The 20,584-nt window shown below is 39.4% G+C and overlaps 1 protein-coding gene across 1 annotated transcript in view; it reads left to right on the plus strand.

The window, feature by feature from the left end:
• Positions 1–20,584, plus strand: part of alk (ALK receptor tyrosine kinase) — a gene marked incomplete at its 5' end in the record, with an annotated part of 329,164 nt that overhangs the window by 122,610 nt on the left and 185,970 nt on the right. The window contains one exon of the mRNA XM_084569391.1: positions 7,887–7,997. Coding sequence (XP_084425517.1) covers positions 7,887–7,997 — 111 coding nt within the window. The remainder of the gene's footprint in view (positions 1–7,886; positions 7,998–20,584) is intronic.

The raw sequence follows: 20,584 nt of genomic DNA on the forward strand, positions 1-20,584 counted from the left end.
CTGATGATATGGTTGATCATTTAAAATGAGTTTCTTCTCGACCCAATAAACGAGAGAGACATTGACTGGGTGATTTTATTCTCTAAATGGTAACTGAACTAAGTAAATGATAGTGTACACAGTACTGTCATTTGACAGTAATTCTGATGACACTGCAAGTACAAAAGTTTGGTACCTGATGGTTATAACATTATTTTTCAAATGCATCAACTGTAACCAATTTGAACACTGGCATGAGAAGTTAGAATCCTCATAGATTTACCAAAAAATAATAATTGGTGCTTGTTTTCTTACATACATCGGGTTCAAAGACAAAGCCAACATTACTATTTGTACTGTGTGTAATTCTGTTGCCTGGTTACTGAACATAATGATGCTGAAAATCAAAGTGAAATTTATGAATTAACCTAAAATACAACAGATTCTAAAATTAGTGCATGGTGGCCAAGTGAGTATACATGTCTTGATGTTGTTGAAGACTATAACACCATCCAGAAAATTATGGATAAAGTTGACATTAAACAGCATGTGGATCATCCCACAGATACTTGATCAGTTTGGAATCTAGTGAATTTGGAGGCCAGGTCAACACCTTGTGCTGTTTTTCATGTTTTTTTTAGTTAAAAAACGTTTTTGTGTGTGTGCCTGTGTCAGGCTGCATCCTGCTGGGGATGGTCGCTGCCACCAAAGAGTGTCATTGCTGTGGGGTGGGGGTGACTGGTCTGGTCTAGGTTGTTGGTGCATGTCATCCACATGAATGCCAGGTCCAAAAGTTTCCCAGCAGAACATTGCATTGTCAGAAGATGGTCAATGTCACATTAGTTGTTGTAGCTGCTGGTGATCGATTGGTGAGCAGTATGGTACAAGCGCCAGCAACCCAAACCACTGCCCTTGTGTACTTTTTCCCTCCGGTACAAATGAACATAGTTTGATTTAATAAAAAAAATATTGTATTTTTTTTTAAATCCTGCTTCTGGTATTTTAAGATTCATTGTTCTTAGAAAAATCCTGCTAAATCATGTTTAAGAAGCAATAATGTCACAGTGTGTTTTTTCTTTAAGTGATTAAGTCTTTTGACTTTTCGCATCCACATGCATGAACTTACATCGACATTTTAATTTATGGTGGAAACAAAGGTTATACGACTAATATATAGTCTAATACAATGGAAGTAGTCATTGAATTCTACACTGTATTGTACGTATGCTTTCATTGTGTTTGGATATTTGGTTAGTATATGTGTGTCAGTGGTTTATGGATATAAAGAATTACAGTGTTTATAATGTAGAATGTCTTCAAAAGCATTTATTACTGAGATGAATGTTTATGAAAGTTTAATGTAGCTTCATAGCTAATATTGTTAATGCATAAAGGTTTCACATTGTTTGTTTTGGCACAGCCCTCTACAGACAGACATAGGGCTTTGTCTCCCTACCCGTGGAAAGACATTATTATATTTTAGTTTGCCACTCAGGGCCATAATGTTCTTTGTCTGTGTGTTTTGTACATAGTTCACTGCTACATTTGGTTGCTGGGGGATTTGTGCAAAACCCTTTGTAATGAAGAATGAGTATCACTATGAGGGCTAGCTAGGAGCCAAGAGCAGATCACATTGTTCTGCTGTGCTGTTATATTTGCCTCAGCATGCATAAAACATTAGCTAAAAGTAAATTGTTCCAGTGCCTTCAACATTTTTTTTAACTCTTATATCATAAGTGTTTCTGATCTTGAAGGTGATAATCAGTTCATTCAGTGCAGTGCATTGGAAGCTACAATAATTTCACCTTTTCCATTTTCACCTCTTGTAAAGAGTGGTCTTTGAAACCTGCTCTTCTTAGATTTATATGCATATGAAATGAACTTCCTAGGTCATTATGCTCACACACATCAACATGTTAGTTGTCTCCTAGGTAATAGAGGAGCCACAACGTAATCCACAGATCTTGCTTGGTGAGTAAGACGATGAGCTAACAAAATAGGAACTGCTACAAACATTTACTTTTTATTGATTATTTTCATTAATCGATTTATCCTTTGGTTAACTTATCATTAAATAGTTCATTTTGTTCAAGCATTTTCTCATAATAACATTACTTAAAGTAATACTTAAAGTCTATGAAGGAAGAAACACTAACCCTAATGATACTATTCATCACAAAAGTTTTATCCAGCGTAGCCCTAATTAGGAAAGATGATGTTTACTATATTCTGCCATTAGCTTGTGCTGTTGAGACACACACACACACAGACCCATCTTACAGAATCTTTGACTCATCTCACTACCTCCTTGGTAACCTGTGCTAGGAGAATTTGTTGAATCACTAGCCTCACATTTACTTATCTCCATTCTACCCAGTCTAGTTGAAAAAGGAAAAATAATTTTTGAGAACGTAGTGGGTATGAATGTACTTGATATTTTGCTTTTTTTGGTGGGTCTGCACTCCAAAGTTATTGTTGGAAAACAGACTGTTGCTACATCCTCGTACTTTACAATATGAAATTCAGAAGCTCACAGTGCGCCGTGTACAGTGAAACATGCATAAAGAAGAGGGGTCTTACATTACATTACATTAGTGCTCCCGTCATTAAATTGGACCCGTGGCCTCAAACTATTTGGTAAATGACGTTGGAGAACTTTTTCTTTAACTTTAGATGCCAATCGAAATTTGTGAATGATTCATTTTTAGGTATTATTTGTGAATTTTGAGCTCCCTGTTAAGAGGTTTTGCGATATGCTTGATTGGTGTAGCAAAGCTTCAAAGAAAAAGGCCATCAGTGTACAACGGCAAAATCATTTTCTTTAATGAGCATCAGGGAAGCCCAGTTGACATCTTCATTGTCATTGTGCAGCCTTTCATTCCCTGGGATAATGGTTTCAGACTGAAGGCTTATAATCCATTTCTTTGATAAAATCATTCTGTGTTCATCTTTAGAGACAAACCAGTGCTTGATCTTAGTCTGAATTTGGGGTTGCACATGTCAAATGAACATATATTACCTTGGGGAGCCTCTTAAGTACTGTCAGAAGGCATTCCTCTGATGGTGCATCAGTGGTTGGTGTTTGGCATAACTGATGTTTCATCACATGTTGTGAAACTGCCTGGGCTCATTGCAAAGTTTTCTGCATTGCTAAACCATTAAGAGACGCTGGTGTACTGGTGTGTCATTTCTCATATGACCTGTATACAGTATGAAACTTAAATACTTGAAATTCTTGAAATTGACATAATGAGGGGCAGATTTCAATATTTCCCCCATTATACTAATCATTAGTACTTTGTAGACTGTAATTCAAGGTGCTGTTTTGCTTTTAAAATAAAGTGACGGCTATTAAAGAGGAAGAAATTAAATGCTGTGATAGCCTCCTTCTGTAGAGAAGAGGTTGTATTATTAGAAGCCTAAAGTACGGTTTCATAGGCAGCACTCTAAGGTTATAACTGCATCCCACAGTTAACGAAAATCCTTACTTGCTTACTAGACAGGGCTTATGCCAAACAACATGTACCAACATCTTGTGACAAATGCAGAAATACTCCTAGAAACAAGTTGTCCCCCACTTAAAGCTAAAGCGGGTGGCATATTAACAAGAACTCTTTAACTTCTCTGTTTAACCCTGACTAACCTTGGTTGCCAGTTGTTAGAATTACTCCAGGGAAAAAAACATGACACGCCTATTAATGTAGTTGACACATTTATGAATTATTCACTTTCACCGTACCCATACCATACGGAGAGTGTTTAATTGGAGATGTAGTTATTGCTTTGTTGGTAGGTGGCTGTAGTGGGACTTGTGATCAGGTGAAAAGTATCTGCAGATGAATGTGTATATGTATGCGTTTTGTTGTTGGGGAGCAACGTGTGTGGAATTCGGGGAAGGTCTTAATGAAAATCAGAGTGCTTAGTGGACATGAGGGCTCCTCTGAAGGAAATCAATGCTTTCTTTTGTTGCAAAGCGAGAGCAAGCAGCCAATTCCAGGCCTCAGCTGCCTGATGTGGTGCTGGCAGACTTTGACGAGCATTTAATGGCGCGTCACTGGGTTGGACAGGCAATCAATTTATTTAGGCAGTAATGTATGTATCCCTAGGTAAATCTTTAATTAATGGGTAAAAAGAAGAGGACAATTGTGACGCAGGAGGCCAAGGAAAATGAAAGTCCAACTGGGTAAAAGGATGGCTTCCTCATTTCCCTCTTAATTAGCTGTAACTGCTTGATAGTCCAGTTGTGTTTCATTACATTTCCAAATGTCTATATTAAGCTTTATCTTATAAATGCTAGGCAAGCTTCTATGACCAGCGTTTTAGCCTGAGTGCAAACATTTTAGAATTTTTATCATTTCTGTAAAGACCACACCAGTGTCTAGCTGAGCCAAGCCAAAGATCTACTTCTTGGACACTTACCCTGCTTCCACTTTTCATGGCTAATTGGTTGCATTTCTGGACCATTGCACGGCTGTGAAACAAAGGCCACAAGTACCACATACATCATGTATACAACTATTCACTCAAATGTAGTTTTGCTTCTCCTACCTTGTGAAATGTTCTTTACTGTACATCTAACCCTTACATTTTGATGGTCCATTTTAAAGACTTAACGGCCCTTTATAAGATTTTACTGAGAGAGATGTTTGTCTGCATAGGCATGTTTAAGTGACAGGGGCTGTGTCAAGCCTAGTTGATTAATCCACTAAGCATTTTAAGAATTTGGGGGGGGGGATTAAAGTCTCTCTGTATCAAATAGAATTGTTTAGGCATAGTTTAGAAATACACACCTGTACAAAAGTTGTAAGCATTACAAGTATTGGTTGCATAGCTATTTGGGAAGCTATACCAGCAATATTATTGGGTAATTCCAAATGAGACTATTAAAACCCAAGGGCGGCACAGTGGCATGGTGGTTAGCACTGATGCCTCACAGCAAGAAGGTTCCGGACTGGTTCAGGACTGGGCCTTTCTGTGTGGAGTTTGCATGTTCTCCCTGTGTCTGGGTGAGTTCAAAATCAAATGAATGATAATATTCGGTTATCGTCCACAAGCAAATTAAGAAAAAAACTACATAAAATATATATAGATATAATGAATTTGGTACTACAAAGAGACAGCAGTGTGAGACCACAGCATGTGATCTGTCCCCATTTACAAGCGAATGAAGCCATGAAACCAGTACAGCTAAAGCACCCATTGGCAACGCAACACCAAGTGTGTGCAAGTTGCAAGGACTTTTTTGATGGAAGCGCAAGGAGTGCACCTACTAGAAACTGCAAATGCATAACCTTGCAACAGTATAAAAAAAAAAAGCAGACGAGGCATCTTATTTTGTGGCTCAGTGGACTGTAAAAAGGCAGAAAAAGACAGCACACATTTGGACAAGAAATCATCAGCAGTTGAACTGTGTGAGGTGATACTGGGAGCACAGTTTTCACACTCTACACATAGTTGGTCCAGCAAAAAAAACAAAACAAACAAACATAAAAAAATGTAACATATACTCGATAGACCTAAAGAAAATTTAGATCATTATTTGTTAGATCAAGTAATTGTAATGATTTGATTATTAAATACGTAGGTTAAAGCAGTACTTTTGATTTAATCATTTAAAAATGTGTCTATTAAAAGCCTTGGTTTTAAAAAATTTTTTTCATGTGTTACGTCATTGATAAGAAAAGTTATGTTGTAGTTATCCTTCACTTCAGAGTTCAACATTTTCCAGAAATTGATTTGAGAATGTTGAAAATGACCCTTGCATTTTGGGGGTGTAATCAAATTTTGCATGCAATGCAGCACATTGTTTTCCTTGGTGTCCCTGTCACCAGCAGCACGGATAGCTTCTGCTCTCAGCTTAAATATATGTGGACGTGCCTGTTAAGCCCTGTAGCTGAAAAATGAAACTGCACCCTCCACTTACAAGGATTTACAGCATCACATTGCTGGAGTTTTCACTTTCCTGTATAAATAAAAAATAAATAAATAAAAATAAGGATAAGAAGGAAGTTGGGAATCTGCCTCTCTATGGCAGGCACTGTGCTATGTTTGTCTGAGGCCCTTTTGAAATGTTCATAGAGTGAAGGGCAAAATCTTCTAATATCAGGACATACTGCCAACTTGCCCCACAAACAGTCAGAGAAAGCACTCCTCTGAAAGCCAACCCAGCAGCCAGCGCTTCCACCCCCAGCTGTACGTCAGTCACAAAGCTTGCCATTCACAACGGCTGGTAAGTCTGTGCCTTATCAATTTTTCGAAGAATTCTTCATCTACCAGGCAGCCAACCAGGTATTCAGCTCCAGCAGCAGCCTGCCAGCTCGTGCACTATCCAGCTAAACAGCTAGTTTTCCCAAATGGCGGCAGCTGTTGACCCCCATGTGGGCTACAGTCATCTACTCTCTTTGGTGAAAAGAAGCGTCCCAAAAAGAGACCATAAAAAGGCAATGCCTCATCCAGAACCAGATCATTTCCTCCGTTCAAGCCGATCCAGTTTGTTTCCTCCTTTCAAGCAGCAGCACATGATGATGTCAAATCTTTTTTGTTACGAGGGCATCGTTTCACCTATGTTAGAATGTGGTGCTCTACTACTCACTCGTAGAAATAGAATTTACTTCATAGGAAATCGCACTGATCATCTTGTGACTGTGTCTTCTTGGCCTATTCTCTTAAGCTTAAAAAAACACGAGCTGTCGTGATTATTTTTCTAGATTTGATTCTATGTTCCAATTTGTGTAGACCAAAAGCAGAAAGTCATCTATTTGTAAAGATGACAATACTGTATAAGCTTTTAAAGCTAAGTCTGCATAGATCTCTGCCCTGCTAAAATGTAAGACATTGGACAGTAACACATCTAAACTATACAGTGGTGTTAAAAATTTAGCACTTTAGCAAAATAATTCTGACAAATTATTTGAGAATGCCCTTAAATGTAAAAATAAACATAATAAATAAATATACATATTTATTTATTTATTATGTTTATAAAGGCATCGTTTACAATCGGTTGCTCTTTAAGGCTCATTTGAAATGACTGCAGGATTTATACAGGAGTCTCCTTTCTGGGCAGTGGTGTGTTGGTCTGTGACCGTGTAGTAATTATTTACAGACTAAGGGCAAACAATGTGAACGAGATGGCGTGTGTGTGATGGTAGTGTGGGGAGGTGGGACGACAAGGAATATAAGAGAAAGTTGCATCTACTTTACAGTACCAGACTTCTGTTCGATATTGTGATAATTAGTCTTTGAGTTTAGAAGGTTAAGACAGAGTCAAACAAAATCAGATAAACCTGCCTTCAGGTAATTATGCAGTCTAGTGATATCCAATAACCAATTCATATGGCCCTTTGGACTTTTTAACCGTAACTCAAGTGCACTGTGCCACTGCTCAAGTTAGCTATTAATCTGTAGTACCAATGCTGTAGATGCTTTGATGACTTAGAAATTAATTTCATAAGGATCCTTATTATTTTTCTTAATTCTTGGCCAACACTGCGAAATTGCTCACCATTGACATTCCAATTACATCACTTTGTCACTTTTCACTCTGCCAAGCTTCCAAGTTTCAATGATGTCACACATATCCGAAAAGAGAGACAGAGGTCTCGGTCACACTGGAGTTGTAGAGCAAACTTTCTGATTCACTTCTAGAAAATTGCTGTTATGCCTTGGATATGGGCTGCCAAGAGTTTTACCTTAATTAGATACTGAAGCCACCCGCAGGAAGAGCTTTACATTATAATGAGTGACTAAATGTTGCATGCAACATGTACACATGGAAATAAAGCAAGGGGATTCATGAGTTAGTTGGACCAACAAATAACCTCAGCATGGATGTCATGTCATTGACAGTAAACTAGCCAAATAAACACGTGCTCTTAAAGTTAAGGAAGGATTTGCTTTTATTTCAGGTGAACCTTTGGATGGCTGGACTTCTGCTGGCATTCCTAGAGGTTACTGGAGCTTCTCCTGGGTAGCTGAGGATGACCTCAGCTTTCCCAATGGCTCAATGCCCATGTCAGGTGAGTCTGATGTTTTTTGTTTTTTTTTGTGCTTCGAATTGGCTTTCCTCAGCTCACGTAATGCCTCTGTCTTGGTATTGTCATGGGTTTCTGTTGATCATCCTGTCTGTTACCTCTTCATGGATCCAGATAATCACAACTTGTAGTTACACAATTTCACACATGTTACAAAAAATATAATATTAAACACACATTGCCAAAAGTAAAAAATAAAAGTTTATTAAGTTTATCACAGCAAGTGCAGTGTTAATTTGAAGAAGAAAATATATTATTTAAACCTGTATTTATCTTCTATCTAAAGTCAAAAGAATGGCAATCTTAAAGATTTCAGCTCCGGTTGATTACTCGCTGGTGGAAAATAATATAAAAATAAACAATTTTTGTTTTAATAAAGACGTCAGTAAATAATTGGCCTTTTCTGTGAGCAATTGTAATCACCTCTTATGAAAATTATTTCACAGAGAAAGGAGTTGGATATCTTGCAGAGAAGTTGAAAGTGTTATTCATCTAGAGGCTCACTGTGGTTGCTCCTACTTTATCCATTTCTTCCTGCAATATTTCAAACTGATCTGCTGTCAAAAAATTTCCAAATATGCCCTTTTTTTTAGGATGCATTTTTAATGAACGATGGCACTAAGTGCTAAGCTCACTGACATACACATTTCCTCTGTCTGCTTCATAATAAAAGTTAACTTGAGTTTTCCCTGTAAAATACTTTTACTATGAGGCTGCATCCATACTAAATGTTCAATTTCCATTTACGATAATTTATTTGACATTAGGGCTGGGCGATATATTGATATAAAAAAGTATATCGATATATTTTTTAATGTGATATGGAATTAGACTATATCACGTATGTTGATATAGTTCAAATTTGCGCTGTGAGCCTTGCTCCAGGCAAGCTGCTGAAACTGAGCTCTCTGCACTGCTCCCCGCAAACACGCCCCTCCTCTTCCATGCACAGAGGAGGGGCGCAACAACGTCTGTGGAGTTTGTGGAGGAGAAATTGGTTAGTAAAAGAAAAAGCAGTGGCTCAGTAATTTGGAGATGGTTCGGATTCAAAGTATCAGATGAGCAACTAAATTATGTTATGTAGGGAGTACCATAAACAAGTTACAGCCAGGGGTGGAAGCACTACAAATCTTTTTCACCACCTAAAACAGTGGCACAAACTGCAGTACAAAGAGTGTGTGAAACTGCGCGCTGCAGAGGCCCCAGTCGCAAGCCATCCACAACCCGAAAAAGCTCCATATCGGGATATATATCGTATAGCGATATTCAGCCTAAATATATTGGGATATGACTTTTGGTCCATATCGCCCAGCCCTATTTGACATTTATTTGAAGGTTTCCACTTTAATCTGAGTGTAGTGAATATGATATAGAACAGACGTGTTATCAGTTTATCCACATTTATCACTGTTAGCCAAGTGTGTTGTTTGTATGTAGTACAACGCAAGTATGTTGTATGTACAAGTTTTTGTTAAATGAAGAAAAAAGTTGAACTGATTGACGTTGATGAAAAAACACGTATGCAATGGTAAATATGGATGGAAGTACCACATAGAGCATATCTCTTTGAAGGAGACTAGATGTTTATTACCTATAGTAAATGTCCAAAGCAAATAGGTAGGAGCCTCCTGTTGGATAATTACTGCATGGGAGATTGTCTTTCAGCTGAGTAGCAGAGATATTTAACCCCAACTGATGCAATGAGTAGCTTCTCATTTCGTGAACAACCATGTCTAAAGACATATCCCGTGGTCGTGGAAAAGATGTTAGTCTGTTTGAGAAGGGTCAAATCATTGGCATGCATCAAGCAGAGAAAACATCTAAGGAGATTGCAAAAACTACTAAAATTGGGTTAAGAACTGTCCAACGCACCACGAGAAATGTGGTCTGGAAAGATTCCTGATTGGCGATCACTTAAACGTTTGGTGAAGTCAAATCGAAACCAACAGTAGAACTCAGGGCTATGTTTAATAGTGAAAGTAAGAGCATTTCCACATGTACAATGTGAGGGGAACTCAAGGGATTGGGACTGAACAGCTGTGTAGTCTTAAGAAAACCACTAATCAGTGAGGCCAACAGGAGTTGGCTGCTAGGGAGCATAAAGATTGGACTCTGGGGCAATGGAAGAAGGTCATGTGGTCTGATGAGTCCAGATTTACCCTGTTCCAGAGTGATGGGGGCATCAGGGTAAGAAGAGAGGCAGATGAAGTGATGCACCCATCATGCCTAGTGTCTACTGTACAAGCCTGTGGGGGCAGTGCTATGATCTGGGGTTGCTGCAGTTGCTCAGGTCTAGGTTCAGCAACATTATGTGCCCAAAGAATGAGGTCAGCTGACTACCTGAATATACTGAATGACCAGGTTATTCCATCAATGGAGTTTTTTCTTCCCTCATATTCACGGGGATATTCCTTATTCCTTAACCCCATTGAGAATCTTTGGGATGTGCTGGAGAAGGCTTTGTGCAGTGGTCAGACTCTCCATCATCAATACAAGATCTTGGTGAAAAATGAATGCAACACTGGATGGCAATAAGCAAATGCGTGCTGTAATCAAAGCTAAAGGCGGTCCAACGCAATATTAGAATGTGTGAATTTTTTTTTGGTGGCAGCTTTTTTTTTTTTTTTTTTTTGGCCAGGCTTAGGCCATAACTTTATAAAGAAATCTAAATTCCTCTGAAGTGGTTGTTCAGAATTATAGAATTGTTTCCTCCAGGTATTAAATAGCAGTGAAAGTAATTCAACTTCGTGACTTATTTTTGAAACCTTCTGAAACTATAATGAACGAAGAGAGACTTAAAGGGAGAATCAGTCTTCCAGACTACAACTAAGGTGTTTATTGCAGCATATTTCCCTACAGTGGTTACACTTAAGCGGAGAATATTTAGTTTTCTACTCCATAAATGTAACATCATCACCAACTACAACTGACTGGCAGCTGCTGGTGCAACCAGAAGTCTCTGATACTGTCACTATTCTATAGTCAGTGAAAAATATTTTAAACATAGGATTCTGTACCTTTGATAAAGAATACAGGATGCCACACGTTTCATATACTACTCATTTTCTCAGTTTACAATTTCAAAAAGCTTCAAATAAAACTCCAAAGGAGACTCAAGAGGACACAGCTAAGTCAAAACTGACAGTGGATAAAAACATTCCTGCAAGAGGTGGTCTGAAGGCCAGAGTCCAATATTAGAATCCTGGGTATGAGCATCTGCAAGAGCCTTGGGGTGCATGTGTGCATCCGTGCCACGTCAGTCTCTCAAAGCCCATTCACATCATATGTAGCCAACAGCTCCAGCAGGATTTCTTTGCCCCTTTCCAACCTCTTGGAGGGTGGGAGGTCAGCGTGTAAGTGATGATTCAAAGTCCCGTCAGCACCAGACTGTCACCCAAATGTTTATGAAACACATCCTTGACTGAATCCCTGGGATGCTGCTCCAGCTGCTTGTGGCAGTGACAGTCTGCAGTGGACCTAACTGTAATTGGTGTCAGTGAGACGACTACCCCACTGTTTCTTGAATCAATCAACCCCTCTAGCATTATTTCATATGTTGACAGCTGCAGTATGTAAGCAAACCAGACGAAGAGTTTCTCTTTTTCTGTATGGTGATTAGTGAACCGAGCATGATGTGGCTGGAGCAGGAAGGATCACATCTGGTCTGTAAAAGCCAGATGACTACAAATGTTACTGCAGATTATTATTTGCACAGTTCAGTGCAACAAAGGTTATTTGAACACATGTCCCTCTATACACTTTATTATATTTTGTTATGTTGTATGTGTCTCCAGTGGTAAATAATTCCATGTCTTGCTGTATTTGTGGGGACCAAATATTTCCACAAGCTAAAATGACAGAGTGATGATACATTCATACTACTTTAAAGGGCAGGGAGTGTTGCGGTGTGTGTTCCATATTGCACTATCAGAGGGTGCAGAGAAAAAGGTTTTGGAGAAGACAGGTCACACCAACACGGCATGGTGAACATGGCTTTAGGCTGCATCAATAGATCTCAGTTCTCCCTACAGCATCTGCTGTCCGCTGGCATTTATTACCCACTACAAAAGCCAACACAGACTGACTGGACATTTACCACCAGCTGCCTCCCATACTCTCCCTCCATTCTCCTGCCTCCCCTGCTTATTTGCATATCAGTGCTGGTAAGCCGACTTCATTGCCACTCTGTTAGTTATGTCAGTAATGTCAGAGCCCTCAGACATGAATTCTCCTCTGCAACCCTACAGTATTGTCTTTCCTTGGAGAATGCCAGCAGGGAACCTCATTGCTGTATTCAGTTTAGCAAACTCCTTCCCACACTCCATCTTTATCACTTCAGAACTATTCTCCTCATCGAGATGGATCGTCCTGGTTCAGCTGTGGCTGCCAGCTGTAACACAGGCACTCAGATGGATGCTAGCCACTTGAGGAGTTGCCGTGTTCTACAATAGAACATCTGCCTCACTCAGCTGGTAGTGCTGTTCTTGTGTAATGAGACTCAGCAGTGGAATAAAACAAATTTGCAAAGGCGGGAGGGTATAAGAGATAGGGCACTGATGCAGGTGCTTAAATGTGGCTTTCTCTTGGAGTCATAATATTCAGCTCTTCCAATCCCTATGAGTGGGCTCTTGTTTTTTTTTTTGTTAGCTTTTTCATGTAGTGGATTGTAGCTGGGATCAGACTACTATGAGCACTGATTTAAATGTATGGATTGTTAAACTAATAAACCAAATATGCATTTTAAATAGTTTTTAGTGTCTTCCATTATTTATATGTAGTATGACACAGCAAAAGCAGGTTTAACATCATATCCAAGGCTTTAGAAAGTTTAATTGGTATAACTGAGCATCAATTATCATTATCTTGCTTTTTTAATAGACTAAAGCAGCATTGATTTCACACATTGAATGTAAAACTCTGGAGTAAATTAGAGATTAAGAGTAGCAGGAACGGAAATAATACCTAAGATTCACGCATAATGTTTAGATGCTCTAAAACATGGGGCCAATATTAAAAATGTAGTGAATCAAACCAAGAGGTCTGTATTAGACAGGAACTCCATGAACATATAAACAGAAATTACTGACAGAGTTAGCACTACTGCTAGTGACAATGACTCCGGGATGTTATTGACTGGAATGATGGGAAAGTCACATAGCCTGACGAGCCAGACCCACATTAAATGTAGGGTCTGGGCATTCTCCATAGACAGGGCTCAACCGGAGGGGTGGGATAAACGGTTGTCTTTCAAACTCCCTCTCCACGCAATAGGACAGCGCTACAACCAATCAGAGCAACGAAGAAGGTGACGTAGTCAGAGCGACGGAAAAGAGAGTTCCTTGCATGTGTTGTGGAAAAAACTTATCCTAATAGATATTAAATAGTTCTTGTTGCATCCTGTTTTGTTTTTTTCATGAGTTCGCCTACAGGTTGAGTTTCTCCTGCATTAATCATTTTTAAGCTGTGGATCAAACTTTTGCCGTATCCGGTTGGCAAAACTCCAAATACATCCTTCTTTTGTAAGAACGACCTCAGTGCAGTTTCTTGTTCTTCTCTCAGAGAAAAGCTTAACTTCAAGTCTTTCAGAGTGGCGGCCAAAGCCGATTCGAAAGAAAGTTGTTCGCTAGCAGCAGCCATCGCTCTGGTAGTTCTAGCAGGATGGGGAATTCACGCGTAATTCACGGAACTTATGGTCGCAGGTCAGTCATCATCATGTTAAGCCCGCCCACCGACTCGTGATTGGCCTGGTCCATCTTGGATTTTTCGAAATCTCAAGTCAATGGAGAGTAACTGGACTGCCCCTGGAAGCAAATGTAATTTGCTGCCGCTAGGGGCGCGTCTAGATTCTAGGCTAAAAGTCACAAGCTGTTGAAATTATTTGCTACCTTCTGTAAGGCAAAGGGTTTTTGTTATTACAGTTTTGTCAGTAGTTTTTTTTTTTTTCCCCAACATCTTCAAGGCCTTAGAGGGTCTGTTGTGAAGAATCTTTTTTGACCCCCTCCCAGTGACTCACCTTTGTAGTCTGAAGAGTTATGCTATGATAAGGCGAGGAAATGAGTTCACAAGGAAAAGGATGTCTGACATTTGACTTTGATCCCTTCTGATGTGGAATGTGTAACTGTCACATCCAGCTGAGCCAAAATGTTGATGAGCCCAACACTCATACCATCTTCTCTCTCTCCTTTTTGCTCACTGTCAATAAACTAATCACTTTTCAAACTTGTCAATTATCTTAAAACCTAGAAAAACCTAAATTTTGTGAGTATGATAAATATTAAATTATATAGGGTACAGTTTTTCTTAATAATTTGTACCTCAACAACACAAAAAGTGTGCAATTTATACACTGCCTGACCCAAAAAAAAGTCACCACCCAAAAAAACAGGTCCCACCTTTAGCTTTTATTACAGCACGCATCGGCTGTGGCATTGTTTCGTTAAGCTTCTGCAGTGTCACCAGATTTATTTCCATCCAGTGTTGCATTCATTTTTCACCAAGACCTTGTATTGATGATGGGAGAGTCTGACCACTGCACAAAGCCTTCTCCAGCACATCCCAAAGATTCTCAATGGGGTTAAGGTCTGGACTCTGTGGTGGCCAATCCATAAGTGAAAATGATGTCTCATGCTCCCTGAAGCACTTTTTCACAATTTGAGCCCCATGAATCCTGGCATTGTCATCTTGAAATATGGCCGTGAACATCACGGAAGAAAAACTCCATTGATGGAATAACCTGGTCATTCAGTATTCAGGTAGTCAGCTGACCTCTTTCTTTGGGCACATAATGTTGCTGAACCTAGACGTGAGCAACTGCAGCAACCCCAGATCATAGCACTGCCCCCACAGGCTTGTACAGTAGACACTAGGCATGATGGGTGCATCACTTCATCTGCCTCTATTCTTACACTGAATCCCCCATCACTCTGGAACAGGGTAAATCTGGACTCATCAGACCACATGACCTTCTTCCATTGCCCCAGAGTCCAATCTTTATGCTCCCTAGCAAATTGAAGCCTATTTTCCAGTTAGTCTCACTGATTAGTGGTTTTCTTAAGGCTACACAGCTGTTCAGTCCCAATCCCTCGAGTTCCCTTTGCATTGTATGCATGGAAATGCTCTTACTTTCACTATTAAACATATGACTGAGGTTTAAATGATCAGCAATCACGATCAATAAGGATTTTTTTCGGATCACATTTCTTTCTCAAAGACGATGGTTCCCCATCATCCTTCCAGTTTTTAATAATGCGTTGGACAGTTCTTAATCCAATTTTAGTAGTTTCTTCAATCTCCTTAGATGTTTTCTCTGCTTGATGCATGCCAGTGATTTGACCCTTCTCAAACAGACTAACATCTTTTCCACGACCACGGGATGTGTTTTTAGACATGGTTGTTTAAGAAATGAGAAGCTAATAATATAAATTAGTAAATAAAAAGTAAATACAAAGGCAACAAGAGTCAGGTAAACGAGAAGCACACGTATGAGATAAATGAAAGGGCAGACAGTCCTCATCTTTGAGGGACAGATGATGGGTTAATTCTTACTCTTAATCTACAAAGAGACATACTTTTTTTAGATGTAATTTAGTTGATGTCTGTACTCGCGCAAATCCAGGTTCTCATTTTTAAACATGTAATTGCATACGGAGTCCCTGCACGACTGGGAATTTTATAATTCATTAGTATAGAAAATTACGAAGGCCACAGTTGACTCGTGACCTATGGCAATGTGACACAACATTTCTCAATCTTTGTCCTGTTTGATGAATGAGGTCAGGGTCATAGTGTCATGACAGGCTCATTAACAATGACACACTCTTGCTAACTCGGTCAGAACTGCTGGCAACTGCTTGATTACTACTGAGATTTAGTGGTGGTTTTTTTTTTTTTGTTTTTTTTTTATGATGAAATAACATATTGTAATAACTGGGCAAGATCATTTACATGCCATGTTTACGGTGTTCTGCCTTTGTTTATATTGAGTAATCCGCGATGTTAGGAAACTAGCATCATTTGCAGAATGATGGGTCCTTTGTCAAAAACTCTACTTAATTTATTAGTGACATATGACATTACAACAATCCATCCACAAAAGCCTTCAGAAACAGTATTGATCCCAATATATTTCTGTATAAAGATTGACAAAGTCACAAGCCATTATTGTTATGTTATTTAATTTTTTTTTACGTGACCAGGTCACTTTAGATTGGGTCCGCTTTTAAATTTACTGAATAATCATCCTCTTTCTTAAAAAGGAATGACATGCAGGAGGAAGCAGTAACCAGCCATTTTGAGCATCTCCGATTTATAGTCTTTAAACGCTGTGTGTGGATTGGATCTGCAAACCTCTCCACCATAACCACCGTCTCTGTGGTGCTGGTATTCATAGTTTGCCTTTTGATTATCATCAAAGCTCTTAGAACCCTCTATGGTGTACTGTTAACTGAACAGAGCCGCATAAAATAACAATAATGTGATTATTATCAATATTATTTTCTAGGAGCAGTATTGGGTTACCGGACCGATAGAATTTCATGATGAGATGACATAAAATTAATGGAGAATGAAAGATGGAATTAAACCTTTTCAAATGATATCTATGTGACTGCACATGGCAGCTCTTTTGACTGAGCTTCGATTTCCTTTCAAAATAAGATGAAATACTGGATTGCATAATAGTGACACAAGGCAGTGCCGATATTTTCACAAACAAGTGACTACATAGCTCATTTCTGTCACAACAACTAGAATTAATCACAATTCATAAAGCCGTCTTTATGGCATTTCTAACAATAATTATTCAGAAGTAAATATCTGTAAAGGCCTGTCAATTCCGCGGAGTATAAATTATTAATTGACAACAAAGAATGTTCCCTGTGTTCTCTCCGGGTACTCCAGCTTCCTCCCACCATCCAAAGACATGCTGGTTAGGTTCATTGGTGTTTCTAAATTGGCCGTAGGTGTGCATGTGAGTGTGAATGGTTGTCGGTCTCTCCGTGTTAGCCCTGCGATAGACTGGAGACCTGGGTGGGATAGGCCCCAGACCCCCGTGACCCTTCACAGGACAAGCGCTTACAGAAGATGAATGAATGAATGAATGACTGAATGACTGAATGACAACAAAGACAGTTAATTCTGCTTTCAGTAGAAAACTACCAATAGAAATCTAATTTGGCATTTAATGCATTTTAATTGTAATTTGAAATAGTTTTGTTAATTAAAGTTCTTATGTTATGGTATAGTGCGCCATGACGGCCAGCAGAATATTTGCATTTTAAATAATCCTTTTTAGAAATTTAATACTGTGTAGAAACTGTTGTGCAATGGAATGGAGTGTAGATTTAGTGGCACCTCAGGTAGGAGATGAGTTAACAGCTTTTCGCCCTTCTTGGAGACATCTGCTAATTCGGTCTCAAGGACAAGGACATGATGCTAACACCAGGACAGGACAGGGTGTTCCTTCTAACAGCATGCTGAATAATTGGCCTGCTGAACTTAAGAAGGATTCACTATTTTGACATTAATAATGACACTATCAATGCTGTGAGAAGATACTCACTTGTCCAACTTAACAGCTCTTCACAACTGCTGGAGTAAATGGGAGGGCACTCTATTGAAAAATGTATTTGCTAAGTTTTCTAAAATGTACCTCTCCTTCCTAGGCCACAAGCTTACAGATCACCCATTATAGTGATGAGACTGCAGCTTGCAGCCAATTGAATACTACAAACCTCACTCTCTCCTTCCAAGCATACTTATGATGGACATAAAAAAACAACAGCTGCCCTCTTCAAGCATTTTTGATCTTGTCCCTTCACAGGACAAGCAGTTACAGAAGATGAAGATAATTATTATTTTCTAATAAGATACGTTGAAGATGAAGATGAAGAAGATGAAGAGCTAAAGGATGGTGAATTTTCATGGTGTAGCTTTTCTTGTGTCTCTGACCTGAAGAAAAATGACAAATGAAGAGATCCAGATATCTGCAAGAACTGGTGATCTGACAGTGAGCACCTGATTCGAATGCAGTGTTTCCACAAATTAGGGACAGATCAAGCATTAAAACAAACTTTGTAACTGGCGGAATGTTTGTCATGACCTGCTCTTAATTAACAGTACTCTGCCAAAACATTCCAGGGCAACCAAGGATACCTTCTGGCAGATACTGCTGAGGGGGAGAAATGTACCCACCATGTCTCGAAATATCTCCTTTAGTTACTTCTGTTAAAATGTGCAAGGGTGAGATCCCAAAATATCAAAGCTACCTTCAGTGAATGTCATTTTGCAAGTTAAAAACAGTATTAGTCTTCTCAGTCTGTTTTATTATGTGCCTTACTGAGTCTGACTGGAGTATTCTGATATCTATGTAATATGTAGGGCTAAGGCAGAAGGTACAAAGCTCCTACCAAAACAAACCCTCCTTCATTTGAAAGTAATTTGAAGTGCTGATTGTGCCATGCGGGTAGGGGCTCTGTTGTGGTTTCAGAGGATGGGGGATATAGGCCAATGAACTTGGACTTGTGTTTTTGGCCCAGCATCAGCAATCACTGAAAAAAATGTCATAAAGTAAAGGCTGGCTCTGTTTTCAAAACCGAGCTCGGCACAACTATAAAATGTGGTACAGTTGAACACACCGCATCATTCCACTCTGGCGACAAAGGCGTTCAATGAAGTGGAGGAAATTCGCTTTCTCTGCCTCCTTTAAATGTATCTGTTTCTCCACATCTCATCAACCCTTGAGGTCACTAGTGGAGAGGAGCTCTAGAAATCAGTATTTTTTGCCAAATTAAGTGTGGAAACCATTAGCTTTTCTGGCACTAAGTGTTTGGGAAAGGCTGCTGCTATGATTCCTTTAAATGCAGCTGCCTCTTCAAGTGGACAGCCATGTAATTTAAGAGCAGCCTTGATGCCACTTCATTAGGTAAAGATCCTTTTAAGCATTCAGTCACATCACAAGTCACTGATAACCTGGTCCAACTTACTTAATATATGTTAAATGGTGTAGATTGAAACCCTTGACCCTTTATAGGGCACTCAATTAAATACTTGGAAATTCTAAATTTCAACCCTAGTCTGTTATTGTAGGGCACAAGACTTTTTTTTCCTTTTGTGACATTTTCCCAAATTTTTAAATTTCATGTAGGTAATCGGGCGGCACAGTTCCACATTTCCAGGTGGTTATCCTGGAAATGTTGACTGCTTACATTCAACTTGTGAGCAACGCTGTTGTTTCCTTCCTTTTCCTGGTTGTTTGGTTTCCTGGTAGTCAAATGCCATAAGGCTAAAATATAATTCATCCATTTCTTTATAAAAAGTGTAAATGTGGTCAGTAGTACTAAAATAAGAATCCATAGTAACTCAAGAGGACTAATATAGCCAGACATAAACATTCATTCATTCATTTTCTATACCCGGTTATTCCTGTTAGGGGTGTCATCGGGTGAGAGGCGGGGTACACCCTGGACAGGTCTCCAGTCCATCGCAGGCTCAACACAGAGAGACAGACAACCATTCACACGCACACCTACGGCCAATTTAGAATCACCAGTTAACCTAGTGAGCATGTCTTTGGATGGTGGGAGGAAGCTGGAGTACCTGGAGAGAACCCACGCAGACACAGGGAGATTCGAACCGGTGACCTTCTCGCTGTGAGGCATCAGTGCTAACATAAACAACTTCAATGTAATAACTTGATTAGAACAAAGGGGATGTTTTATACATGTTTAGGCTCTAACTTAACCATCACAAATATCTTGTGCATACACATAACATTTACACGTAAAGGTGTTCACTAAGATAAGCCACAAATGCATAGGTTGACCATAGGATTTTAATGCTTTGTTTATGGTCTGTAACATGATTGATTGTAGTCACGCTGCTGCTGGAAACACTGCATTTGCTTCACCCTGTGACCTTTCTGGTACAATTGCTGAATGAAAATTTGATGTTAATTCTGTTAAGATTTGTTCTATGCACCAGCCAGTAAGCCAGCCAGTTAGCATTATGATGCAAACATTTTTGGCCTAATGTGATAATTAAAATGGTTATTTCATGTTGTTGATAACTCAGTCCATCACTCAGTGGAATGAATTGTAGACAGGCATAGGAGACCGTAGCTCCTCTCCTCTCCTCCAGAGCTTAGTGTGAGAAGTCATTTGAAAGTGACCAAGCCCTCTCAAACGGTGATTTACCAAGCCACAGGGATGAGTCTACATGAGGTCCGTCCACAGGGAGTGAAGGACAGATGGAGGCAAAGATAGAGACAGAGAAGAGGGAGGAAAGATAACCCTTGGTTTTCTTTTCTGGGCAATTTTGTAGCATGGTTCTTTTGGCAGATCATCAGAAATACACTAGTTATTCTACCTATCCCTATGCATGATAGCAGCAATTGTACGAACCCCTTGACTCTCCCAGTGAAACGGGCTCGGTTCGTGGGTTAACATGACACAATGTTGTGCTACCAAAAGATGAGGCTATTAAAGGTGAAGACAGCCATTCTGATCCAGTACACTTTGTGTCAAATTCGGCAAAGCTCTCCTGACCGTCTTCAGGCTGTCTGCACTGAGGGGGGA

The sequence above is a fragment of the Chelon labrosus genome (assembly GCF_963514085.1).
Source record: "Chelon labrosus genome assembly, chromosome: 20".
Taxonomy (NCBI): domain Eukaryota; kingdom Metazoa; phylum Chordata; class Actinopteri; order Mugiliformes; family Mugilidae; genus Chelon; species Chelon labrosus.